This window comes from Rhamphochromis sp. 'chilingali' (assembly GCF_963969265.1).
Source record: "Rhamphochromis sp. 'chilingali' genome assembly, chromosome: 7".
Lineage (NCBI taxonomy): Eukaryota > Metazoa > Chordata > Actinopteri > Cichliformes > Cichlidae > Rhamphochromis > Rhamphochromis sp. 'chilingali'.
This window is the reverse complement of record NC_137934.1, coordinates 8409699-8437397: the sequence shown is the minus strand read 5'-3', so window position 1 is coordinate 8437397 and position 27699 is coordinate 8409699. Positions and strand designations below refer to the sequence as shown.

Genomic DNA, 27699 nt, shown 5'->3' with positions numbered 1-27699 from the left:
GTCCTGTCTCAGTCAATTGTATGAGATAATAGTAATCTTTTTTTAATTTCCTAAACATACCCATAAACTCATAGCTTGGAGTATACTTTCTAGCAGAGGGAGGGGGCGTGTGTGCGTTTCTGTATAGAGGAGGGAGGGAGAGGAATAGGGGGTGGGCAGCCCAGCCAATAGGCGCAGTGCAGCGTTAATGTCATTGCTGGACGCTCTTAACTTGATGCCAGAGCTGCGCAGCGCTCAGTCCTGGTGAGACTGCTTCTGATTATCTCTCTCTGTACTCATGATCATGCACTGAAAACATCATCACTGAGCTGATCCGGGACGCGGAACGGGACGGAGTTGTGCGTTTGTGCGGCCAGCACGAATGCCTCCACAGTCGTGATTATATTTTGATAAAAGGAATATTCAGGCTGCCCCGCATCGAGTTGTTGCTCCTTTAAAGGTGAGTGTTTGACCCGGTAATTCATTTTGTTCTGTAAACTGTGATATGCGCGTTCTCGATAGTACTGTGAAGTCATGGTTTCTGCGTCAACAAGAACCAAGTGAGATTACCTGTCATGGCCAAACAGGCGAGAACAAAAAGAAACGACTTCGTTGAAGCACTGTGGCATTTTTTCCCCAAAAGAGAAAAAAAATTGGGGGGGAATCTGTGAACCAGGGTGGGGGATTTTAACTTGGAAAATGTGCATGCGTAAAGACGCGCTGGTTTTCATTTTGGTTTCCAGATGTATGGCTGCCTCTTGTCACTCAGGTGAGCTCCATCGCTTTCTCTCTCGATCTGACTGCTCCTTTTCCCTCTCTTTGCAAGTTCCCAAATCTCCTCTGAAGTACATCTGTTGTGACACACCGCAGCCCAAAATCCACACACACGACAGAGTGAAGCCACATCACTCCAACCGCGCTAAACAATTGACAAAGTCAGGCATTTCTTTCATACTCAGCCCCACATCAGACTTTAATCAGCCCTTTCAATGGAGTCAATTTGTTACAAGATGAACATGTTTACTCTCCCTTGGCTTAAGACTTTTAACTCAGAGTGCATAAAATATAGTTAAAACCGCGACTGTAAGTCCTACAGTGACGTGTTAAGGTAATAAAGCCAGTGGTGGCACCTAGTGGTGAGAGAGATTGCTAAGATGCTGCAGTGAGAGCAGTAGACTTGTGGGTTTAATTCTGGTTTTTGCATATCGTTAGCTTCATAGCATAATTGCCTAAGTCATTTGACTAAGTCAATGACTTAGGCACTTATGCTATGAAGCTAACGATATGAGAAATCTTGTAAAGTAGAGTAATGACATATCTACACTGTAGTCTAAATTCAGACTCTTAAATGGGATATTTAAGAGTCTGAATTACTACCAGAAATGCTCTCCGGCCCATAAAGCCTTCTTGTTAACTGCCCCCAAAGTTAGTTGATCCAGGATCAGAGCAACCGAGGATCAGGTGACTGAGGTGTATTCCCCCTCTGTGGGAGGCCAGTCAGGCGCACTGTGCGCCACTTTGCTGGGGGTATACGCGCTGCTATGCTAAGCCTTTGTTAATGAGTACGTATCTGTGTGTGTGTGTCCTTGTCTGTGTGTGGTACTGGGTCTAAGTGCTTGTGGATCAGCATGTCCATTACTTTGTATGCTTGTGTGCATCCGCTTTTCTGCTTATGTGTTCGTGTGTGTGTGTGTGTGTGTGTGTGTGTGTGTGTGTGTGTGTGTGTGTGTGTGTGTGTGTGTGTGTGTGTGTGTGTGTGTGTGAGAAAGAGAGATAGCTGTTTGGACTCAGGAGTTAAGCTGCTGTTAATTGGTCAGCCATTTGGACCACATGGGAGAGTCGAGTCAGGCAGTAGCTGAAATGATCGGTATGTTTTGGCTTGACTTCAGCGGGCTGCGGGACATGACACTGATTCCTTCATATAGATGCTGAACACTGTGGTTTGTCTTGCGTTTGTTCAAAAGAATAGCTTTTGAAATCCTCTTTTCACTAATCTTCTGAATATGCAGCTGGAGGTAGGGAGCATGACTTGTGTTTAATGGTTGTAAAATGTACCAACATTTAATTTGATCTTTTACAAGTTTGCTGCAACCATGACTTGCACTTTTGGCTGTCGCCCAGCAAAGACGTAGTATGAAACATGAGAAACCATTAAAAGATTATTCCTCATTTTTACAAGTTGTGTTTTTACAATTTAAACTAATGTCAGACCTCAGAAGACAATTACCAGCTGCAGTAATTTTATTGGTGGTATCTTCTGTCCTTAAGAGCAGCAGCAAGACACTCACTGAAGAAAAAAAGCTCAAGTATCAGTGACAACATGTGGCTAAGTCGCAAAAGGTGGGTTGTAAAGCGGCTTGCAGAAGCAGCAACAGCTGTATGCAGGTAGATTAAAGCAGCTTCATTAGCGTGCCCTACTTTCCATTTGGATATGTTTCAGCTGAGCTATCAGCTGATGTGGGCTGGCACTGACATCAGCTGTTATCATCTGATGTTCACTTTATCAGTTCAGGTAGCTCAGGTAGTAAGAGATGATCATTTTTAGTGATGCAGAGAGCTGTTGGGTTTTTTTTTTCTGTTTTTTTATGCAATGAGGATAAACAAAGAGCAAGGGGGGGAAAGGAAAAAATCAGCATTTAGAGGAGTTTGTGCCTTTAATGGGGAGGTTTAATGGAATTCTTTTGCCAAAACAAAAATGGGGCTAAAAGGTTCATTTTGTTTTAACATATCACAATGAGGGGAGTAAGGAAGCCTTCTAGCTGAGGAGGATGTGAAGCAGATGCAAAGGAGATGACCTTTTAGGCTTTATTCAAAGACAAGAATGACTCCATGGAGTAAAAATCCATGTCTCGCTTTGGCAGGAGAGGCGGATTAGATTATGAATGAATCCTCGACTTCTTGTTTGTTCCGCTTTCACGAAAGCCTGGGCAGCTTGTTGTTTGTGGACAGCCTCTAGCTTGACAGATTCATTTTTCAGAGCGGTGTCTCTTGATTAGAAACAGAAAACTTCGTCCTACACTTCTTCATTTTCTTCTCACATGCAACCCAGATTCTCATTCTTCAGTGGGGTTTGAGTGCCAGAGTGGAAATCCAGCCTGGAGATTGTTTTGATATTGTTGGACACTGTCCTGGAAAACCTTTCCTACTCAGCGACAAGGGTGTTCTGGATTTAGAGCCACTGGCTTAAACACCTCAACTGATCACAGCAGTAAAGCTGCATAAAGAGCTCAGGATGTGCTGTTTTTCACACTTTTTTTTTGGAACTTAAAAGATTCAGTCCAAAAAGTTGCAAGAAAACCTCTTTCATGGTCATTAGGTAACTTTTAGAGAAGGGCATCCCATTTGAAATCCATACTTTTCTAAACATAATAGTTTATACTAGGATGGTTTGCTACTGGGCTAACATCTTCGAGGGGGTTGCGCAGACTTTACACCCTTCTTGTGTCCCAGTGTTTAACTTGGAGGAAAGATTGGCATAAGATTAAATAAATGGAACCTAATAAGAAACATAAGCACAAATGTGAACGGCGTGTGTGTTTGTATATGTGTGTTCATAAGAGTGTGAGAGACAGAAAAAAAAATTGAGCGACCTATTAGTAAGGCAACACTGTTCAGTCTGTGCACCTCTCTCAGCCTAAGACCAACATGCGTACACACAGGCAAGTTTGTTCTGTCATACTGGAATTAATCGAGTGTGGGGTTGTGTAAATCATTCCAAACCTCAGAAAACAGACACACACAGACACACAAACACACACACGTGTATACACACATATGCTTGCCAAGCAGCTATCCCCTGTAGTTGTGTGCAGAGGGCCAAACAGTGAAGGTCCAATTACTGAGCTGGAGCAACAGCACAGGGAACAATGAAGAACAGATGTTTTCTTGAATGTTTCAAAGCTATGAGAGCAACAGAAATAAGACTTTCTGTGCATTTTCCTGACGTTTTGGATACTCAAGGTTAATCCAGAGACTAGCAGATTGTTAAATTAACCATTATTTGTTTTGTTTTTTGTTTTTAAGTACATGTGATTGAAATGCCTGTCAGGCACCGGCATCGGTCAGGTCATTCATGTTCATGTGGGGGCTGAGACAGCAATCCTCGATCTACAAACACTAATCGTGATCTTTGTGCTCGTTAAGTGGTTTCAGACCAAACCCTGCAGGCCGCATTGGCTCCACAAACCTTGTATTATGGTCAGCTTGTGGAGAGGAAAAGTAATTCGGGGTTTAGAGGAATATCAGACGCTGAGTAATGGACTCGGAGAGGGAACTGAGCTCAACTCTGTGTCAAAACATGCAGCGGAGCTGAAATGAAGTTGCCCGCAGCGCTTGCTAAGTGACGCAAAGCTGAGGTGTGTTTAGAGTTCCCGACTCGTGCCTGTGAGTGAGAGTCAATTTGGCACCAAGTTAATTACCTATACACACAGCTCTATTTGATGATGATTAAAGCCACACACACACACACCTGCCCAGACACTGCCAGTCGCCAGCCTCGGCAGTTAGCGAGACATTAAAGGTGATGATTATTAGATGATAATAATTGAAAGGCTTTAAAGCCCAAGTGAGAGGTAAACAGTATAGATAGAAGGAGAGTCTCGTATAGGAAGACGAGATTTCGCTGCAAAAACCACGTAATTATTCCCCATTGAAATGACCACCCTGAGGCAGAACACAAATGATAGCTTTCAGTTTTGTTTTTGATTGGGAAAAACATAAAAAGGTCTCTTCCTTAGATTCTGGGCTCTTGTTGGTTGTTGAGGGCGACATCAATCACGTAGCATTGCTGTTATGATGGGAAAACCTCTTCCAATTTTGGTGATCATGTTTCACAGTTTGATGTTTTGTGGCTTCATGTTTTTGCCTCAGTAACAAAAAAAAAGAAAAAAAGAGACTGAGATCATCCTATGGATAATATTAAAGTTAGTTTTTTAGAAACAGAGTTAACACACTGTGCATCCAAGCCAAACTGGCAACTCCCGCTCTCTGTTTTGGGTGTTGGATACACAAAGCCGTTATTTAGGAACATTTGCCAGAAAAGAGTGTTATTTAAAGGAGAGAGCTATGTCAGAAACATAACAGTTACATGGTTTCAGGTCAGAGTTCAGGAAATCTTCTTATTTGTGAATCTGGGCTTGCTGTTTCAGAGCGTGCATCAGCAAACATGGCTCAGCTTCAGCCCCTCTTTCCCCAAATTGGTCTCATGTGTTTGACATTGTGTTCCCGAAGCTTAGACCGAGTTGAATGTCTCAACTCAGACCTAATCAGGGACAGCCTGCTCCTTTCCCCTGCCTTCAGAGAATTTTCATCTTTCTCTCTTCCCTTGCGTCGCTCTCTTTAGCATTTCACCTCTCTTTCACGTTGCACACGATCTTCTTGTGACTCTTCCAGGCCCACGAACTAATCACTGTCAGCCAGCTTCACAAAACAGGAGCAGATGTACCAAACGAGATGGTTTAATGCGTGGAGATGGTTTAATGCGTTGCGAAAAACACGAGCTGGCAAATTTCTTGTGATTTATATGATGAAACATTTAGTTATCATTACATTGGGTGGTCGCCTGTCTCTGCAGAAGTCTGTGGGGACATACCCTATCTGTCGCTGCATCTCCATGTTGCCTGACATGATCCCAGAGGACCAGCAGCCCTCTAATTCATTCAGAGGGGAAATGGCTCCATCCAATCTGATGCCACCCAGACTCAGGAAATGGCCTGTTGTGATAAATGCGATATAAATGAGGGTGGGGAAAATTACAGGACTATCACCAAATTTACCAAAAAGCTGTGGATGCTGCTTTTGCTTGAGGACTTGTAGAGTCACAACTTTCAGTATTAAATGTTCAAAACATCTCTAATTAATGTTTTTGACAATCACTTCACTTCTGTTCACAGCAAGCTGTATATGGAGATGGACATAGGCATCATTAGTGGCCTCCTGATTTGGAGTTTAACATTATAGCCCTTCCGATTTTGTTTTGGAGACCTGGAGGTGTTGCATCCTCTCTCTGCTGCTCTCAAGTGGGGAGAAAAAGAGGCCAATGTACATTCATTACCATTCAAAGTTGCATAGGAACGCAGCTTCATCTTAAATGACTTTCCCATCTTACATAATAAGCCCCTAGCTGCCTTTGTGTTCTGTGGCAAGCAATCAAGCTGTGGTGTATCCTTCTGTCGGGACAATTTCTCCTCCAAGACACGGAGAATGTACCAGATTTTCATCCAGAGAGGTTAGCTGATGAAAGCTTTGGGGGTTTTCCAAGTGCTCTTCACAAAACAAATCCAAACAGTGATCTGTCTGCATTTCTGTGTTGTGAGATCCATCTGTTCCTTTTTTTTTTCTGCCTGTGAAAATGGGGTTAAATTACCACTTGCATTAATGAGGTGGTAAATAAATGTCTCTTGTGTTTACATGAATGACCTCCAAAACCAGACAGTAAACTGAGGGGGGAGAAAAAGAGGGGTTCATTATCTCAAATCAACCAACCGTGGAAAACAACATGTGGGGCCCTGTTTGTGTGTGCATACAGCTATGTATCGTTGCATTTGTGTGTTTTGCATTTGTTTTTAATTATTTGAGACTTTACATGCATCTTTTGGAGTGTTGTAGAGGAAACCCCCAGGACTACCCCCCCCCCCCCCCACCACCCTTTCCACCCTCGGGGCCTTTCAGACATCTGGTTGTGGATGGACACCTCATATCCCCAAGTAATACGTGCTGTTAAGCCCCTGGGAGCCGCCGCTGTGCACATCATTACAACCCTCCTCGGGCTTTGCCTGGAAGTTCGCTGAAACCCTATCGTTTGGTTCAGAGGGGTACAAATATGCTCTATATCCTTTTATGCTACTTCCTTCCCAGTTCGTCTCCCATCTGTTGCAGATTAGTTTTCGTTGTGTGTTTAGAGAGCAAAGCCCATTGCTGAGCGGGACTGATAGTAAACCCAGAAGGTTTTAGTCAGAACTGTCAGGTAGGTCTGAATTAACAGAGAGGCCAACTGAGGATATGCCCGGCTGAGAAGAAAGACGAGGGGCGGGGGGGTTTAAAGAGAGAAGCAGACAGGGAGAGGGTGAGACAGGCTCCAAAGCCCACCAAACAGTGCGTCTGTTTACCCATGAACCTCAGGCCCGCTACTCGAGGGTCAGTGTGGAATGCCAACATGGTCTGCCTGTCCAAATTCAACTGCAGTTGCTGGGTAGTAGAAGGAGAGAGAAACAACCTTACAAAATGACCAGTCATGCCACTGATAGCGACTTTATTGAAACACACAGCTCAAAGCCACTTTCATATAGCACACAGCCTCGATATCTGTCACCCCCCTGCAACCCAAACTTGCCGTCAGAATGTTTGCGTTGCCGTGCCGGGTCAAGTTGCCGTCGCTCAGCTGTTCTTTTATCAGTCTCCTTTCAAAATCTCTAGTAGAAATCTGCACAAACGGGGCTTTGGAATGCGCAGTGAAACTAAAAGCTCTGCTGTATGGTTTCACATACACACCCTTCTCCCAACTACAAGCAGCTTTGAGAACTGTGCCAGCCCGTGCAGGCCAGACTGCAGGCCGAGTGTGACAAAGTGCCCGGGGCTGCAAACTTGGTCAGACCCGTCTTTCCCAGCTCTTGTGTTTCCACCGCTAAATTATGGGAAAGCGAGGGTGCCGGCATTATAACACACAGCCGGTTTATGTGTGTGCGTTTGTGTGTGTGTGTGTGTGTGTGTGTGTTGGTCTGTTCTGCTTGACTGATGTGCCATCCCTTCAGGGTCCTGTCATTAAGCCTCTGTGTACACAACCCCAAACCCTGGGCCACATCTATCTCTTATACTGACTTGATGGGGGACTTGTGCACAAACACACACACAGACACACACGCATGCACACGCCAACAGCTTTCCCATAGTAAATGTGATGCAACTCCGTAGGTTGTCTTGCAGGATGTGTCATCAGATGTGACTGTTTTTACATTTACATCTCCCTCCTTGTTATTTTTAATTTTATTTTCATTAGGAAATACTTGCATCTCACTTTGAGTGGCATAGCTCATTAAAAGCCCTGATTTATCTGTTTCCTTTGGCTGAAACATGTGACACACTGTAAATCAGTCAAATGGATACTTGCAGCAAGAGAGAGGGACTTTTTGTAACAGCAATAACAATGCTGACTTAAGTCAACGTAGAGGAGATCAGCAAAAATAATAAAAGAGCCTACTTCGAGCCAACGCAGCTGGATGGTTGGACTCTCATTTCTGTGTTTCCAAGAGCAAGATATGTTGGGTCCTTTTTCTGTGGTAGTTTGTCATCCTTAAGTACAGTATCTGGGCTAAAAGCAGTTTCTTTGTGACTTTTTCCCTCAAAAGAGCAGCTTTTATCTCCCTCTAACAATATTTTGTAGAAGTCTAATCAGAAAGGCCCGGCTTTTTTAGCCATTCAAGTGAAGCAAATCAGCAGCCCATTTCTCCTGTTAACAAGTACGAGATAACGTGGTTCTTGACATTTTTCATCTTCACCAGCAGTCACTCACTCACCTCTGTTCTGTTATAGTTATAAATATCTGCATATCTGCCTCTTTTTTCTTTTTTTTAAAAAATAATTCCAACCCACACACACTCCTCTCAAAGCCTCGGTTAAAATATCTTCTAGCCTGGCTTTTATTAAAGAAGGAATACATCACTTAACAATATCAAATTAGAGCTGGACGGGAGGCACAAGACTCTTTTCTCTCTCTTCTCTTCAGCGTGCACGCACACATGCAGCACTAGGATGACAACATGTTTGGCTTCCAGATGTATTCCCATTTTTCCATTGTGTTTCTCACTGATGTTCTAGTTCGTCATTGCAATGGAGTGTAAAAGTACTCTTATTTAAAACAGACTCATCACATTTAAAAGGTTGTTATTATACAGCTAAAGCCCACCTGTGCGGCCTAATGGGACTAAAATTGAGACATTTTCATTAGATTTGGCAGCTAAAATGTATCTGAAACGTGATGAATGCAACTGTAAAAACTACAGGAAAAGCACTGTGTACATTGTATACTGCTTTTCTTAAGCCGGTGTCAAACTTTCAGTGTTGTAGTTTACAGTAGTTTAATCTGTCGGTAACTACATGTGCTTGAGTCACATATCAAGCAACACTCCCATACTCCAAATCAGAACATCTTGAAGAACTTGAAGAATTTCCAATTTTGAATTATAGTTGGTAAAAGTAAGACTAAGACAAGAAAAGTGTAGCTTCCAAACCCAATGCCTACCAAAGCTCCAATGACATCTGACAAACCCTTACATTTTATAGCACTTTTATTACCCCCTCTGTTGCCCCAGAGGTGTGTAGGTAACACCCTGGAGTGGTTAACAAATCTCAACAGAGGGTTTTATGACTTTAAACTTAAATTACACTCAACCGGGGAGTGTCAAGGAATATTAACACTGATGTGGCAAAAACCTCCAAGCTTCTCCACACTTCCACAGACCTGATTTGCAGCAGCGAGTCGGGCTGGTGGGCCTTGTTAGCGAGGGCTAAAGATCCCATTTCCTGGTGTGAAAGGCTGCTGTGAGGCGTCTGTCAGCATGAATAGGGCTGAATGTAGAAATCAGTAAAATGTAATGGATGTGAATTGATGCAGGTCTCAGTGTGAGTAAGGGTACATGTGGCTGAAGCTAAACACTTGTGAAAACTGTATTTTTCAAGTCAGATTTAAGTAAGAGAGGTTTGTCCCATGGGTGTTGATGTTGATAACTGAGTTATATTCCCAGTAATATAAGACAAGATGTTTCTAAGAAACTAAAGAAAGTTTTGATTTTCATAACTAGGTGCATTTGTCACAAACCTAGCCTCATGGATCCCACCAGCTAGTGTACTCCTATACACTAGCTGGTGGGATCTATAGTGCTGATCCCAAACCTGGGTAAATGGGGGGCACACAGCGTAAAAATGTGTGCCAAATCAAACATTCAGATCAATCCACTGTGGCAATCCTTGGTAATGAGGAAGCAGCCAAAAGTACCTCTTTCTGTCTGTGGCTGTCAGTTTCTAGGTCTGCAGTATTCCTTGTTGTGTCAGGATCTTTAGGTAATCGGTTAGCAGACACTAGCCTTGCTTAAGGCATCAGTTTGACATAGTGCAAACCACTTATTTAAAAGCAAACTGTCTGAGCCGTCTCCTTATCAGAATAGGGAGTAGCTAATGCAACGGACATAGATTAGCACTGAAAGTTACCACTGAAGACCATAACCTTTGGAAGACATACTAGTTCTTGCTTAAAAGCATATGTTTTCTTTAATCCTGGAGAACTGTTTGCACAATCTGGTGTATTTCATCATGTATTTACACTTTACGCTACTTTAACATCAGGAATGATCTGCTTGAGCTTTTATGACAACCTGTCCTGCAGCATGTTGAGACATGCCACTGTCCTTGTTGATTTCGGTTTTGAGCAACCAGGGGGCGATTTCCTCCTTGTATTAGCATTCTAAGGGATCAGGTAAAGTGTTGCCCCTTGGGGTTGAAACAAAGCTGACAGACTGCAGGTGTGAATGACTGTTATAAATGAGAATGGAGAAGATCACTGCTGGAATGGAGCATCGTTTGCTTTGTAAACCTTCCCTCTACAAGAAAGGTCAGGAAAAGTCTGAATTGCCAGTCAAGCTGTGTTCCAAAAGATAGAGAAATTTAAAAAAAAAAGTGCAGCCAGAAAGCATAAGTAAGTGTGCTGTGTGTGTGCATTTGTGTGCAGCTTATGTGTAGTCTAGACTCTTGGATTTCAAGTTTAGAAAAGGCCAGGAGATCTTGTCTGAACCACAGTCCGAAGCTTATGCCAAGGAAATAAAACTCTGCTCACAAAGTCCTTTGAGACCTGATCAAAAGGTTTCTGTCCAAATTGCTTTGGACTTTACTGAATTTAGACCGATATTTTGAGCCAGTAATGTTACTGGATATCAGCCAAGGCTGTGTAAAAAGGAATCAAGAACCCGTGCTCCAGTCACTTCTCATTTAAAATCAGTAGTTTTTACCTGTTGTTGAACAAGATGGGATTAAGTTCTGTTTTTAGCTGTTTTTGAAAAAGCAACTGAATGCAGAATAACACTGAGTACTTGCATTTTACAACATTAAAAAGGGTCTGTTTTTAACAAAATCCCAGCTGTGTGTGATTTTCATGCATCTGTGCTCATGCACTAAACCCTGGGGTCAAATGTCGCTGCATAAACTCTCCATTAGCAAGATGCTAGTCATTAGCCTAAGACATGTGAATGAAGCCTAAACATCATCTATTCTGCACATGTCTAATCGCTTTGCAGAGACCTAAAACATGAAATATTTGCCTCAGAATGACTTACACCCATTAAAAAGATGTTGTCAAGCAATAAAACTACAGGATAATCTTAATGAGATAAAGTTCAGGTTTGTATGAGGTTTGCTGTTAAGATTAAAAGGCCAAGAAGAATAAAGCAACTTTTAATGTCTCTATCATCGTGTTTCTTTAAATTTACAACAGATAAGCAAACCAACACCTGTAAGATTAATAAATCTGAATTAAAAAGGAGTCTTTCTGCTCTGTCAGACCCTCGTTTCTCTCTAGGAAGAGGCAGAGGAGACAGCAAGGTCAACTGTCCTTTTATGTTTTCTTAAGAACCATAGGTCTCTGGCCACAAGCCCAGGCCCCGTCTGAAAGGCAGATATTTGCCTATTGTCTGGTATAAAGCCACTCATCTGTCCTCCATTCAGCCAGGAGCATTCCTCACCCGCTCATTGGCTGGTTTCATTATCTGAATTAAGTTGCTGTCTATCACAAAAATAGGTTCCCTTCTCTACCTGTCTACCTGGAATAAGATTTGCCAAGCTTTTGAAATGCATATCCAGATAAATATCTTAGGAAACTTAATGCACATCTCTCTGAGGGTTAAACACAAAGTGGCTTTTGCAGTGCAGTGCCAAGACTCCTGGAAAACTCAAGAGCTTTTCTGAAAGGTTTACCCTCTAACTGGACTGCCAGGCTCCGCTGTCTCTTCTCTCAATTTCAAATATCTGTTGGTATGCCAGGAAAGAAGGCCGTGCTGGCAACGCACATAGACAGTCCCATCTCTAAGCACACAGAGATCCCTATTCTCTATCGCACTTTCCTAAGCTAATTAGCTAACTGAGTCATTTCTCATTTGTAACAGGTAATCCGACATGTGACAAACAGCTCTTTTGCCCTCTCCACAAGCAACTTTTTCGGGGTCGCCAGAGGAGAAAGGCATCTTTGTCTGCTGGACAATCGAGTAAACTCATTATTCATTTTTGACTCTTTAAATGAAGCCATTGCTGCTTTTCAGCCTTTCACAATGACGGATGATGGCGAGCTTGTCCAAATAATCACATCAAACTTCCCTAGGCTCATCTCAGCGAATTCTGTTTGCATACAGATTATTCTTCTTCGTTGGCTTCATGCGTTATTTTTTTTCCACCATGGAAGAATAAGTGTAACTTTTCACATTTGATGTCTACTAATGCAAGCGTCACCTTCGGGTGTCATTGTAGATCTGAGCTCTTTACACCTGGTTCTGCCAGATTGTTGGGAGTTTCTTAAAGTGAAGTATCATTTGACAATAACATCATTGTGGAGTGAGAGATGAGGATGGAGGGGACCCCTTTTTCTTGGTAATGTCCGAGATGGGCTGAACCCGACAGATCCTCTGCGTGAGAATTTCCTGAGATGGATGAGTTGAGACTTGAGGGGAAGCAAGGTCAACATTTAACTGGTGAAACACAAACAAGACCCAAGGAGCTGTCTAATGGACAAGCTGCTTTTAAATGACTGAACACCTCCAAACACAGAGTGTGTCAGGTGTCGATATGTTGGCAAACAAAGACCCAAAGTTGCTATTATCAATATTTTTATATAAACAGTGGGTCACATGAATCCTTGTATGTGAAAGTGGATCATTTATAGCGAGGAACTCAGGAAGTGAAGTCAGGTTTAAAAACCTTTTAAAGCATCTTTTTAACTTTATTATTTTGGTTTTTAGGAGCTTCTGTAGATGGAAGGATTTCGAGCAAAGGTTTTGCCAGTTTGTTGGTCTTGATTATTCAGGTGTGCCACAGTCTTCCCAGGAGTGGACATCCCAGCAAGCTCACCTCAAGTTCAGACCATGTAGTGGCCAGAGAAACTGATTAAAAAAAACCCACGATTCCATCTCAGGCTCCACAGGCCTCAGTTGTTAAAGTTCAAGTCAGTACAATTAGAAGAACACAGAAGAGGTATGGATTGCTTGAAAGGGCTGTCAGGAGAATGACGCTTTATTCTAAAAAGACCATGGCAGCATGGCTTGGTTTGGGAAAGCTGCATCTGAAAAAGCCAGGAGACTTCTAGAACGATGTCCTTTAAACAGACAAGACCAAAGAGATGCTTGACTTTAATGCACAGCACCATGTTTGGAGAAACCCATTCACATCATATCAGCTTAAAAACTTCATACCAGTTTTGAGGCAGGGTGGTGGAGGGGTGATGATTTGGGCTTGTTTTGCAGCGATTGGACCATGAACTCTGTATATCAAAGTGTTCTAGAGTTAAATCTCTGTCAAACAGTTAAAGCTCGGCCCAAGTTGGCTCATGTAGCAAGGCAATGATCTTGAGCACGGCAGCACAACAGTCAACAGAATGGCTGAAAAAAGAAAGGAGCTAGTGTGTTGCAATGGCTATAAATGTGCTAAAATCAATTCAGGGTGCTCTCCATTAATATTAACGAATAAAAGGCTACAAAAGTGACTTACAACCATCCCCATAATTTCATGATATGTTGACTGGACATTTACAACAGATGGCACACTTTTACAGATAACCTTAGTAATGTGATTAAATAAATGATGGATGGATGATGGTAAAATGAATGATGTTGGATACTAGACGTCTAACCAAGATACTTACTCACCTATTATAAACTATATAGTCTTTGAAGTCTTGTTCTACCCTATTTAATAGTTCTCCAGGATTAGTATTGTACATTAGTTGGATTTACAGTTTGTCATTGCTGCCCCTAGTGGCCAAAATATGTCATCATGAGTTTAAATTAGCTGTTTAAATGTACCATAATTTATCTCAGATTTCTTTTATCAGTGATGCCTCATTTTCATCAAGTAGCATTTACAATCAAACCTTTAAAGTACTCTTAATTTCCTCCTTTTTGAGCATAAGTTGTTTTTTTGTTGTTGTTTTTTTTAGATGAGATAGTGGAGCAGCTGGACCTAGAACCAATTACCCACCACATGATCTAATCAGCAGATGAGGACAAATTAATGCAACATTATTAGAGCAAATGGCATGAGATTCATCAAAGTGGATGACCCCAGGAACCACGGTGAAAGAGAGCAGCCACTCGCATTATAAATAGAATTTTAATCCCTAACTGGAAAGTGAAGAGGAAGGGAGTTCATCATAAACATATGTGAGTATTTCAAAACGCTATATATTTTTAAAAAAATAGAAATCGCTTTTGAAGTTGAAGTTACTCTGAAAGTTGAAAGTGGCAGGGTCGACATGAACAGTTGTGTGGCTTGCAGTACAAGATGTTTTGGAAAGACAGGACAGACTGATAGAGACAAAGAAAGTGTGAGAGAGGAGAGTGAACATGTCATCTGGCTCTCAGGAATCCTTCAGCTAGTCTAGGGGAGGGGGGTGCAGGGTGGAGAGCTTGGTGTCAGGGGAAGGGGGTGTTGACTCTGAAGGTTGTGTGTGTGTGTGTGTGTTGTGTGAGTGATTGAAGTGTAGTGGCAGGCAGGGGGACTGAGGGAGGGGCTGACAAGGCTTGGCTGCCCCAAGAGCACACTCTCACAGTGGGATCAGAGACACTACAGATAGAGACGTCGCCCTCCCTGGCCTCACTCATCGCTCACTGGACCTTAAAAAATTTGGATTCCTAACTGAGTTGTTATCCTGCTCCAGAGTGAGAGCTATCCTCCTCTTAGGCTCTCATCATAGCTGATGTTGACTTTCAAAGGTTGAGACTTTGGCGTGGGACACTTCCTGACTGAGTGGGATCTAGATCTGATTAGAATGTGGATCCACTGGGCTTGATGCAGCAGACATGTAGTCAGAGCTGCGCGACCAGGGGATTGTGGAAGTGAATGAGGGCTTTATGCAAAGGGTGGAAAAGGAGATGCTGTTCCTGGAGGTAAGAGAAAAGTGGATGAGTAGGCGAAACTTACTGAAACTTGCAAACACGTTTGAACCTCTGCTGGTGGAAAATTCTTCCACAGGTCCAGCCATTACGCACACTTAGGAGGAACCTGTGTGTGTATGTATGCTTTGTATTTTAAAAACATCTTATTTTAGCATCTTGAGGCGGTGTGTACAGTTTTTTGAGAGGCTGTGCAGGTGGTCTTACTCCCGACTGTGTTAATCTCCTCTGCACCCCCTGACACCCATTTGGCTTTAAAATAACACTCTTTAGCAGTCAAAGAGCAGTGACCTCAGCCTTTGAACTCCACAATCTAATTGTTTTCCTAAATCGAATCTTACAGCACTCAGAAAAAAACCTTCTTTTTTGTTTATTTATTTTTATTCTAATACTTATAGACCATTATATGAACTGCAGGTAACTAAGCTTTAACTGTTGTTGGGAACTCTTCCTTTTACTTCATTTGAAAAGAACATTTAACTCACTCGATGACGGAGTACCCCCAGAAAACGGTCAGATAAGTGGGAGAGTCACACATGGTTAAGTTAGCTGGCTACATCTGGCCCCTGTTTACACATCCCCAATGATGTGATTCTTTAAACGTCTTCCTTTTTTTTTTTTTTTTTTTTTAGCCTGTTTAACCTCCTCCTGTGACGTCTTCGTTGTGACCCTGCTGCTGGATTCAGGCGAATAGGTGGACATTTTTTTTTGTTTTTGTTTTCCACAAAGGCAGTCATTGTGTTATTGCCAAGAGGTGACATGGTGAAATGTGAGTTGCTGTGTATGTTGGCTCAGGAATCCGCAGTCACCTTTTTCTCCTGTTAGTGGGATGAGAAGCAGGAGAGCCGCGGGGCAGACGGAAAGTGTTAGAGCTGCTAAACCATAAGCAAGCCACCCTCAAACTGATCAGCTAATGTCTAATTACAGCACCTCAGTGTTTCACCCGTTTTCTGGTTTTAGTGTCTTTAAAAAAAAAAAAAGGCATTTCCTGCTTTATTTTACTTACATGATAGGGATGTCCGACAGTGCTAATCCTATTATAAAAATAATGGGTACCTGCTGCTTCATACAAAGGTGTATTAAAAAAAAAAAACCCTACACAGACAGTGATATTTAAGGTTTTAAGTTTTAGCCCTCAGGCCTTCAAACAAATTCAGAAACAACTATATTATTGCTAATTTAGTGGCATTAAATAATCTTTATAATAAGAATTACTCATCTACATCTACTTACTGGTCTTAACTAGGTTAGACGAGATAAAGCAGAACAAGTAAAGAAAAGCTTCTGAGTGATAACATTATCTATTCTACCATAAAACCTGATAGATTAGTCACTGAGGAACAAAGCGACACTCAAAAAACCCTTTGTCCTGAGATAAGAGCTGTGGTTTAGACCTTAAACACCAATTGTAATCTGTAAATTTCAAGTTTTGAAGCCCTAGGCTTTATTCAACTGTATGCTAATTATGGGTATGTTAATACCTGTCTTCTTAGGGGGGTTGGATTGTGGTGGAGGAAACCCTGCCAGCCTGCTCACCTCACTCCCCAGGCTTTCCACTTTGCATTGTGAGTTCAGTTGCGGCTGATAGTTAACCTTTTGAAGGGGAAACTCATTCTTGTGGTTGCGTTTTTTTTTTCTGTCTTTGCTTGTTTCTTTGACACAGTTCAACAGTTCCTAACAGTCCTTAACCACTACCTCCCACTCTAATCATTTTTGCCCAGTCCACAAGTGACTGGGTATCACAATACACAAATCTTTGTCTGAGTAAGTTTGCAAGTTCTACAGGCATAGTTAACACTCAATATTTTGGTCAATGGCAGCTATTGAGACTATAATGTCCCCAATGGTGCTGCTCTTTTGTGAACGATCAATCCAGCGAGGTGGGCCGGTGTAAGATTTCTGACTGCTTTACCCCAAACAAGCCCTATTCTGGTCTGGATTTGCATGTCAAAGAGGGCAGGGCCAGAAAAATTGTTTTCGACACCTTCGAGACCAAAGTTGCTATCAGGTCAATAAAGGTGGGAGACACACAACAAGATGGATTGACCTCCAGTCATGTACGACTGTTATCAGCTTGTACAGAGAAACAACAAAAGCTGCTTGAAAGGCGGCTGACAGCGGAGTCACACCGCAGTCGAGTGGGCGCATGCAGTTCTCCACACCACTAAATCATTCATTGTTATTTTTGAATTATTTTGAACATCACTATAAACTCCATGCAGTGATCACCGCACGTGGGCATCCTTACAGCTGCTTGATAGGCTTCAAGCCTCGCTAGCATCGAGGATAAGACCAACAGATGCCTCGTGGCTAACAGATGGAAATTTCAGCTGCGTCTTGTTATGTCAGAGTATTACTAGCTTGGATTAAACCAAGCCTCTTTTTACTGACAGTAAAGTGATCCTGAAATGGTTTATTATGCACAACACACGTCAACCCAGTTAATCAAGTTCTGTAATCTCTGTATCTGTTCTTCGCCTAACTTGACATCCGATCCGCTTCAGTGCTTGATTTGTGAACTTACAGGTGATCGTATCACAACCACTTCATTTATAAACTATGTCATAAGAATGACATAGTTTATAAAGTGCTTTCTTTCCATCTCTCTCTGGCATCTACCTTTTGTTGATGTTGCAATGGGCACAAGTCAAGTAAATGTATCATGGTGTATACATCTCCACTAGGGATGGGTATCGTTTAGGTTTTATCTGATACCGGTGCCAAATCGGTACTTTTGAAACGGTGCCGGTGCTCAAACGGTGCTCAAACCGGTGCTTAAAGAATGGAGAACACAAAATTGGTCCAAAAACCTCTCATGTTCAGCTGTTTTTTTTGTAAAAAGATAACAATGTGTGCCTTTTCTGCAGCTATGGGCCATATATGGTATCACTCTTGGCTGGAAGCAGTGCTTAAACAATGGAAAAAACACAAACTTTGTCCTAAACCTCTCATGTTTAACTGTTTTCGACTTTTTCTTTGGTCATTTTAGCCTTTTTGGCCAGGGTGAAGGGAGTATCTGCCATCAAACAAGAAGACAGCCGCATGTAGCTATGATGATGTTTGCTAGTTCACCTTACATGCATTAATGTAATAACGTGGTTAGCCTATTCAACGTAAATTACACACGAACAACATTAAGCTACTCACGCAGAGAAGAACGGCTGCTGCTGCATCATCATCCTCATCATTTCTGCTACACTGGCAGGGCTAGGGGCCAGGACTCTGCTCTTCGGGTTTTTGGGGATGTTGCTAACTCCGGGTCTGATAACAGGCACCACACCCGCAGTAGATGCGCTTGGTGTGAGGTCTCGCAGCAAGCTATCAAATATGGCGCATTTCTGGGCTTTTAAAAAAAACGCTATGCATCGCCAGGTGTTTCATCAGATTTGAGGTGTTACCTCCTTTGACAGTATCACCTTAAAGCACTTGTTGCAGGCTGCTGAGTTTGCATATTTTGCTGTGAAGTACAGCCAGACTTTTGACCGCTTTGCCTTGGTCATTTTTAATCTGTAGCTCTGCTCTAAAAGAACGTACGTACCTGGCCCCGCCTACTATCCTCGGAAACGTAAAATGATTGGCTAGAATCTAAAGTGTATCACAGCTCAGGAAAAAAAGCACAGAAATAAAGCACCGAAATGTGCGCTGCTTTTCGGTCTGGTTACTACCGTTTATGTCAGAACCGGTGCTATCATGGCACTGGACATGGCACCCATCCCTAATCTCCACTTAAAAAAAAATGACTTTTTAAAACTGCTTATTGCAAACTGTGTCCTGCATGCTTACCATAGGGGGGGGAGCCTGGTATGATTTTTCCATTATAAATCTTTCATCAGAGTTTGTCTCGAGTATCCTTTGAAGATGGACAATTTTCACTCTTCCAGCATGGTCCTGTAATGGAATAAACAAAGGAAGCCTGATAAAGTACACTAATGGATGGAAAATAACATATTAGCTATTTTTGAGCATGACTCAAGAGGTTTGAATCGTGGAAGGATTCTGTGAGATGCCACGGAGAACTTGTCCTTTCTTCTCTGTTTGCTCTTTGCTCTTCTCGTATTTTTCTAGCCATTATGTTAAACTCTAAAAACAGCGCTGGGATAAGAGCAATTATCTTGTTGAGAAAGGAGAAGAAACAGAGATTAAAACTAATTGGCGGATTTGAGGCTTTTAAGAAATTCGGAGGACTTTACAGTAAGTGCAAAAAAAAATCCCAGATCAGCAGTATCCCAGCCAACTGGTGCCAAGAAGGTAAAAGCCAGAACTTTGTGTGTAATTAGAGAAAGTATATGAAGCAAACAGAGGAGGGCTAAAAAGCATATATGAATGAAAGGCTGGGTCTGTTCTTTATGACTCCTAATCCTTCTTTGTTTGCTTGCAGCACCCGTGTGTGATGAACCTGGAGCGCGGTGAGAGAGGGGAGCGTCCTTTACCCCGAGGCCCCGAGATGGAAACTCGCACTGGGGGGAAGATGGGGAAGATATCCGTGGGCTTCCAGAGGAGCTCCACCTCAGATGATGACTCCGGATGTGCGTTGGAAGAGTATGCGTGGGTGCCACCAGGACTCAGGCCTGAACAGGTAGGACCTTAATTCCCAAATTACTTAATTTGACCATTATGAAAAACACACACTTGCTTTTTTTTCTCACTGCTATGTCTCCCAGTGTTGTCTTTTGAATGGGTACAAACGTCCAAATTTTAGCTGACAAAGGATTTTTTTATTTTTTTTTGTGAAAACCTGCAAGTTGATAGCAGGCTTTTAGTTTAGTTCAAACAAGGTTATGTGCACAGTGCATTCCCTATGCCCTAATAACAGATTAGTAGTGCTGCATGCTCAACTCAACATCTAGCTGTGGATTTTTAAAAAATTTTTTTGCATCTAGTAGTGTAAATACGGTGAACGCATTCATCGCATTTCAGTTAGAAATTGCTGTGGTCTCGCATATTTTCCTATATTTTCTTCATGGCACTGCTCACCAACAAACAAAAGTTTGTTCGTGTTTCCATTGCTCCTGTCAGGGGAAATTAACCAAGGCAAACATTAACATTTACAGTCCCTTTGCCGTCTCCCTTTTATGTGGAGAGATTTAACAGTCGGGCGCCTGTGACTGCAGAGGGGTTGACATGTTTGGCTGGGAGTGTCACAAAAAAAAGGAGCGTTGCTGTGTGTGCAGTCATTCTCCACTGATATCCTTCACCTGAATAGAAGAAAGAGGAAAAACTCCATTTAACATGTCTCCATCTCCAGGTCCAGATGTATTTCGCCTGCCTGCCAGAAGACAAGGTGCCATACGTCAACAGCCCAGGAGAGAAACACAGAATCAGACAGCTCCTATACCAGCTGCCGCCGCATGACAACGAGGTAGAGATCTTTATAGAAAAGAGACAGAACATATGAGAACTGAAGAGGAAATACGGAGCTCAGCCAAGATACGATGAAACTAACATTCATGTGTGACTATTGCTTTAAAAAAGTTGGCTTTTTCTGGCATTTTGTTATAACTTAGTTCAGTCTAAGAAGGTTTTTGAATGTGTTACAGCTGATTTTTTTGTTTTTTTGTTTTGTTTTTTTACACACAATTCTAAAGGTGATCCTGAGAGGTCAGGAGTGCAACTTAGGAAAACACCAGCAAATACACAAATGGTGCAAAAGTCCACAAAATACAACAGCTGTTGGAAAAAAAGTTTAATAAAACATAAAGGGAATGGAAAAAAACATGCAACAGAAGTTGAAAAAAAGCCATGAGGGAAGTGTCTTTGGAGAGACGATAAGGTGACGGAACAGTTGCGGAAGTGACAGAAACCAAAACATCTCAAGGATTACTCTGAAACAAGCTTAAAAGAAGCAGAGGATTTATCTAATACTATAGACACATGTATGCTATTAGCCGTTTACTGTTAGCTTCTCACTTCCGCAGCAGTTTAATCACATTATTGTCTCCCCAAAAACACTTCTGTTTGCAGCATTTTTTTCTATTTTCAGGTGTTTTCATAAACCAAATCCAGCAGTTGAGTAAATCTCACACAATCTTGCTGTTCTTTTTATAATAAAGCTGAAACAAGGGCTACATTCCCTCAACCCTGGTTTAAAAAAAACAAAAAAAACAAAACCAAAAAAGCCCTAATGTGACAGTAAAGCACAAGCCAGCCTCTTCTACATGGCTTTATGGTGTGTAAACCAGCACCCCTTTCACATCTGTGTTAATAGAGTTTACATTAGGCGATATGGTCGAGTGTTATCACCAGCATGGGGGAGGGAAGGGGTCCACTGACATAGGTGGTCTCTATGCACACAATAGGTACACACAAACAATGTTTGACTGAGCGGTTTGATGATGTTTGTTGGCAGACCTGGTGGTTGTGGAAGCAAACTGCCCGAGGATTCCTTGCGTAACTGTGGTTAGAAGGGATAAGCGCTTTGTGCGCATGGAAGGCAGTGAGCGTGTGCATCTGTGTGTGTGTGTGTGTGTGCGCGTATGAGCTCACACATCGTTTACTGTTGTTTAGAGAACAACCGAGCTGGTTGTTAGGACAGCCCTGGTCCTTTTTATCTGAACCTTCATCACCCGCTCTAAACACGGAGGAAGGGTTTGTGTATTGCTCATGTCATCCTTTCAATGCAACCTTGAGGAGGATTGACATTAATTAAACCCTTTTCCAGCCACATATGGACTCGCTGTGATAATTTCCCCCAAAGTTGCATGAAAAGATGAAAGCCAAAACATCCGCAGTAATTGCTGGAGGTCTCAAGATGCCGTTTCTCATCTTCCTCATCTAAATTGATCTTTTTGTTTCTCTCTCTCTCTCTTTTTTTTTTTTTTTTTTTTTTTTCCTTTTATCAACAGGTGCGTTACTGCCACTCTCTAACAGAGGAAGAAAAGAGGGAGCTCCACATGTTTAGCACTCAGAGGAAGAGAGAGGCCCTGGGGAGAGGAACACCCAAAGTTCTACCCCGAGCTCTGCAACACACCCGCTGTGAAAATGTAGGTGCTACACATGAAAACTCATAACCACACATATACCCACATGCTGTAAGTGCACTAAAAGACCTAGCATCACTTAACACTCACATAGCCACGTGGTAATAATTTACAGGGAAACCAACTGGTGGGTCTTAAGTTATTTATATCATGTGCTACTAACATCCTCTATCCAATCCAAATGCCTGGCAACCCAAAGAACAACCTGATTGGCTAGTGTAGCGGCTTTAATCATCGACATAAACTTCCTTGTTAGGTAGGGCGAGAGAGGAAACAAGGAAATTGGGAGGATCGTGTTTAAACCAAGTAGACAAGCTAGTTTTTCATGAGGAAATCAGCCAATTTCCTCCTGCCCCACTATATCCCAGCGTGACAGACTGCAACAAGAATCCAAAGGTTAATAAGTCATTCTTACTATAGTCTTCAAATCCAGTTTTTTCCAAAGCAGTCACACTATGTGGTATATAATTCCAAATTTACTGTTTGTTTACAGTATATGCAGCTGGTTGTAAGACTTTATGGCGATGTGGAGATGGCTTTTTTTTTTTTTTTTTTTTTGCCTTTATGTGGACAGGCCAATTTTTTTTTTCATGATTATTTGTAAATATTTTTTGGAAAGTTGGACTTTTGGGAAAAGAGCCACCTTGGTTCCATTTTCCGGCTGAAGTCACAAGGAGCAAACAACAAAAATGGCAACAATCCTAAAGCCCAATCTCTTATTTTATACCGCTCATTTAGCGATGCATAACATTTAGTGCCAGTCAAACCATCCTTGATCATGTTTCTGAAAAACTTCCCTTCAGTGCAGCAGATGTAAATATTAGTATTGTGTGGCTTCCGCCAAATTCAAGCAAGTGAGCCACATCCTCTGTCGGGTATCCAAGAAGAACAGATGAAATGCGGCCATGTGTATTCCCCCAGACAGGCAGATGAAGTCTGTCACCATCTGAAAACAGTTGCTAACATGGGGATGCAAGGTCACAGACACTGAACGGACTAACATGATGACCAGCGACCACGCGCATGTGGTTAGGCACATCGGAAATGCATGTGTATTCACTCAGCCTCTGCAAGCTGTTATCACCCTCTAACTCAGACAGCCATGCTTCTACTGCACATGCGATTCAAAAATATATCATGAAGACAATTGGACACACACTTTGTCAGGCTCTAGTTTCCTGGTGCCTGACTTTCAGCAACAGGCAACACCCCCATATCCAAGGCCCCTTTCTGTTCACCCTTGTATAATAATGGTTAACAGCTGGGCACGCAATCCCATGCTGCCTATGGGTGTCTCATAACTCTGCCTAGTTATATAAAGACTCTACATTCAGACATGCTCGGACCATCTCTGCGGAGTCATATGAGTCTTCCACTTAGAACCAAGGTCGAGTGCTTTCTGTTTTAAGATTACAGGACAAAAACGCTGCCCACTTCCTCAGTTATGTCTAATGAATAATTGAGGGTTTCATTGCAGAGTAAACAGCCGCTGATTGAAATCCAGAGAAAGCCAAATAAGTTTGAGCTTGTCCTCTAATCTTCCGTTGGTAAAGCAGGGCTAGATTCGTGTTTTCTTTTTTTAAATGAACACATTTACCTACTTGCAAAGTGTTGTAACTCGGGAAGATTTACATGTGCAATCTTTTTTTAATAGCAAGCTGTGTTGCCGTGAAAAGATTACCTTTCATTGAGGATTATCATTAAATAGGAGTCATTGATGCGTTTTTAAATACACTCCTTTGGCATTTGCACTATGACAACCTGTTGTTTGGCCTTCTTTGTCTTAGCATCACTGCAAATGGAACGTCAGCAGATATATGATATATTTTGAATATCTATCTCATCTCATTTATCTCTTCTTTGTTTGCCCTGCACGGGTCGTGGGTATCAACTGTATCTTACACGTACTGTAAAATGTCATTCCTCTATGCAATTGTTTCTTTATTTACCCCCACACATTTATTCTCAAGGTAGGGTATTTATCACCTAAGCAGAGCTATGTTCTCAATGAACTCTCAGTATTCCCTCCCGCCTTTGGAATCTCATGGGTTATCTGTTGTGTTTATCAGTGCTGTGGAGACATCAAGGGAGGCGAGATGGCAATTTTTGCATCCAGAGCAGGACCGAACCCCTGCTGGCACCCGGCGTGCTTCGTGTGTGCCACATGTCAAGAACTCTTGGTGGATCTGATCTATTTCTACCATAGTGGCAAGATCCTCTGCGGCAGACACCACGCCGAGCTTCTAAAACCGCGATGTTCTTCCTGTGATGAGGTAAATGGCAGTAATGGTATACTGGGTACTGTTAATGTTTTAAAAGGATTCCTCATAATTAACATTAGAATATGCTTTTCCCGTTAGATCATCTTTGCAGATGAGTGCACTGAAGCAGAGGGTCGTCATTGGCACATGAAGCACTTTGCCTGTTTTGAGTGTGGGACAATGCTAGGAGGCCAGCGGTACATCATGAAGGATGGAAGGCCCTACTGCTGTGGGTGCTTTGAGTCATTGTACGCAGAGTACTGTGAATCCTGTGGTGAAAACATTGGTAAGTTATATTTTCACTTCATTCCCCTATACTAAAAACAAGGTCCCACTGATGTATTCTTTTGTGTACTTAATTTTTTTTAATCATATCATATAGGTGTTGACCATGCCCAGATGACCTATGAAGGTGTACACTGGCATGCCACTGACCAGTGCTTCTGTTGTGCCCAGTGTAAGACATCCTTGCTGGGTTGCCCATTCCTGCCCAAGCAAGGTCACATCTATTGCTCAAAGGCCTGCAGCCAGGGGGAAGACATTCATGCCTCAGACTCATCTGATTCTGCATTCCAGTCTGCTCGTTCACGTGAATCCCGGCGCAGTGTTCGTATGGGGAAGAGCAGCAGGCCAGCTGAACAATGGAGGCAGTCACAGCTTTTCAATCCTCCTGCCACCGTCCCCTCGTTTGAGCACAAGCTTGAAAATGGTGAGGGTGAAGCAGACGCCGATGGTGACATTGATATTGTAGGGCGTAAGCTTGCTCATTTCGGCCTGGATGAGGAGAGGTTCTGGCGAGAGCGGGAGGAGCCGGATGCAGGGGGAGAGGAGGATCCAGAAGAGTGGGCCCAGCACGAAGACTATATGACTCAGCTTCTACTCAAGTTTGGTGACCGTGGGATGGTACACCAACTTCAGCAACCATCCCAAAAATCTCCTAGTCTTTCTGGTGACACAAACAGGCTAATAAGTATGTCTGATCCCTGGCTAAAGCCCGATACTACATCTATGGGGATTGCTTCTCCCACTCCTGCCAGTCCCACCCAGAGTCATTCTTCCAGTCAATCCCGAGCCAACAGCCTTAGCCCTGGACTGATGAGCAAGAAGAACCTGCCTGAAATGTATTGGGCCCAATCGCAGGACGGGCTGGGAGATTCAGCCTATGGGAGCCACCCAGGTCCTGCCAGTGCCAGAAAGATCCAAGAATTGGAGTTGGACCAAGATCAGGACCAGTCTGGGGCAAGACAGGCCTTCTGGGCAGACAGCAGACAGTGGTATGAAGACTCTTTGGAGTGTATTGCTGATGAGCTGAGGAATGTTGAAAAGAGTGTTGGAGACTCCATGGATTCCCTGGCTCTTTCAAATATCACTGGTAAGGAGATGTTTATATGAATTTAATTGTTTTGTTTTATTAAAAAAAAGCTCAAAATTGACCTTCCTTGTTCATCCTCCTTAGGTGCATCAGTGGATGGAGATGGGAGGGACAGACCTTCAGTCTATACCCTTCATCCCATGCAGAATCCCTTGGTGGCAGAGAACTGTGAAAAGATGAGCAACATGGGAACGTTTAATTCCTCTCATCTTCATCACAGTGCCAATTCCCTCAATCTAAAACTGGACAAGGGAAATGAAGATGACGAGGAAGAAATAGCACTGACATTGAGGGGAGACACACAAGGTGGCATTCACTCATTGTCTCCACATTCGGAAGACCTTCCTGCCACCTTTGTTCATGCTCCAGCTCTGAGGAGAAGCAAGTCCCAATCCCGGCCCCCTCAGATGGTCAAGTTCTCAGAAGACACTGTGGATAATGGATATAATGATGGATATGAGGTCAATATCAGAAAGCACCCCATGAGTGAGAAGCCACACAGAAGGGCATACTGTCCAGATGAGATGGGCAGAGAAAGAATCCGCCCGACAAGCCACATAGGGCGCAACAGGCAGCACCACCACCGGTCAGGCAGGCACCATAGGAGCCGCAAGACTCGGTCAGACAATGCCCTTCACATGGTGCCTTTGGAGAAGGCGCAGAGGCCGTATGAGCCCCAACAGCAAGGTCTTGTAAATCCGCCATATGGTGCTATGCTCCTGCAACATCCTTCACAAAGGTTGCCAGTTGCTTATCCCCAAACTCGATCTGACTATATGCTTGGGAGCTCGATGCATAATGACCCACGGGTTGAGCACTTCATGGGGCTCTACAGAGATGAGGATGACTCATGCTCTACTTGCTCTTCCTCATCATCGGACTCTGAGGAGGAGGGCTATTTTCTAGGTCAGCCAATCCCTCAGCCCCGATCTACTGTGCGCTACTATGCAGAGGACTACCCAACAAGGGTCACGGCCCTTTCTTCCCAGAGCCATGGCCCACAGACTGGTCGGCAGAAGAGTCAACGGTCCAAAAACTGTATAATTTCTTAAAAACACCAGAGTGTATTTACTTGAGAATCTGCACAATGCCAAACAATGCGGTCAAGATTTTCAGTATGTATGGTGGTTTACACAGATCAAATCTGAGATTAGAATGGCAGCACTAACATGTAGTGTATGGCCAAATTCAAAATGCATATCGTATTTCAGGCCTATATCGACTGAAACAAGACGTCTTTAATTTCAACTCTTAGGACCACAAAAAAGATGTGCAACATATAGTTTTTGTTTGTGTGTGTGTGTGTGTGTGTGTGTGTGTGTGTGTGTGCGCGCGTGTGTTCAAAGGTGGCCTCAGTACTGGGTCTTACTGATTTTCAGCACTAAGATAATGCACGGACTGATAAAGTTGAACACATTTTGCTTCAGATTATGTACAGCTGGCGGTGGAGAAGTTAAACTTTAATTTCAGCTTTTGCTATTCAGTTTTACTTTTTAAAATGTTTTATGTTCATTTAATTTTTGCAGCAGTATCTTTTCTGTATTAAAGTGGCACAAAGGTTAATAACGTAGAACATAGAAACTAACCAAATAATTATTTAAAACATAATACAAAATTAAAATGTACATACTAAGTTAAGATTTTAATACTGCTATTTTTATATCCATGTTTAAAATAGTTGTTTTGCTTGAAGTCTATGATTAAAAAATTTTTTAATAGTGAAAAGAACTCCTTAATATGTTATGAGAAACGACTAAGACAGTGCCACTTTCTTCAGTTACGTGCCATGCTATTCAATAACAGTGCCACATATATTCCACTATTGGTGTACAATTTCTAAAATGACTGGCAGACCCACCAGTATTTTCCATATTCAGCCCAGCTGTTCACTACCATTGCTCTGAAATAATCAGCAAAAATGCTTTGTGATGTAAAAACGCTTGTAATAAATATTTTTCTTCAAAGCCTCAAAA

At 42.5% G+C, this 27699-nt stretch overlaps 1 protein-coding gene across 6 annotated transcripts; it reads left to right on the top strand.

Annotated features, from left to right (window-relative positions):
- Positions 1–216: 216 nt before the first annotated feature.
- prickle1b (prickle homolog 1b) lies at positions 217–27699 on the top strand. Of its 6 annotated transcripts, none has more exons than XM_080886340.1 (10): positions 217–439; positions 14162–14384; positions 15749–15810; positions 19495–19692; positions 20362–20475; positions 21959–22096; positions 24163–24366; positions 24454–24640; positions 24737–25726; positions 25811–27699. In XM_080886340.1, the coding sequence occupies exons 4-10, from the start codon at positions 19507–19509 to the stop codon at positions 26776–26778; spliced, it is 2787 nt and encodes a 928-aa protein (XP_080742466.1). In that variant the 5' UTR covers positions 217–439; positions 14162–14384; positions 15749–15810; positions 19495–19506; the 3' UTR covers positions 26779–27699. The 6 variants fall into 6 exon arrangements, with proteins under 6 accessions (XP_080742466.1, XP_080742465.1, XP_080742467.1 ...); XM_080886343.1 differs by lacking the exons at positions 217–439; positions 14162–14384 and adding exons at positions 14761–15110; positions 16610–16681; XM_080886339.1 differs by lacking the exon at positions 15749–15810.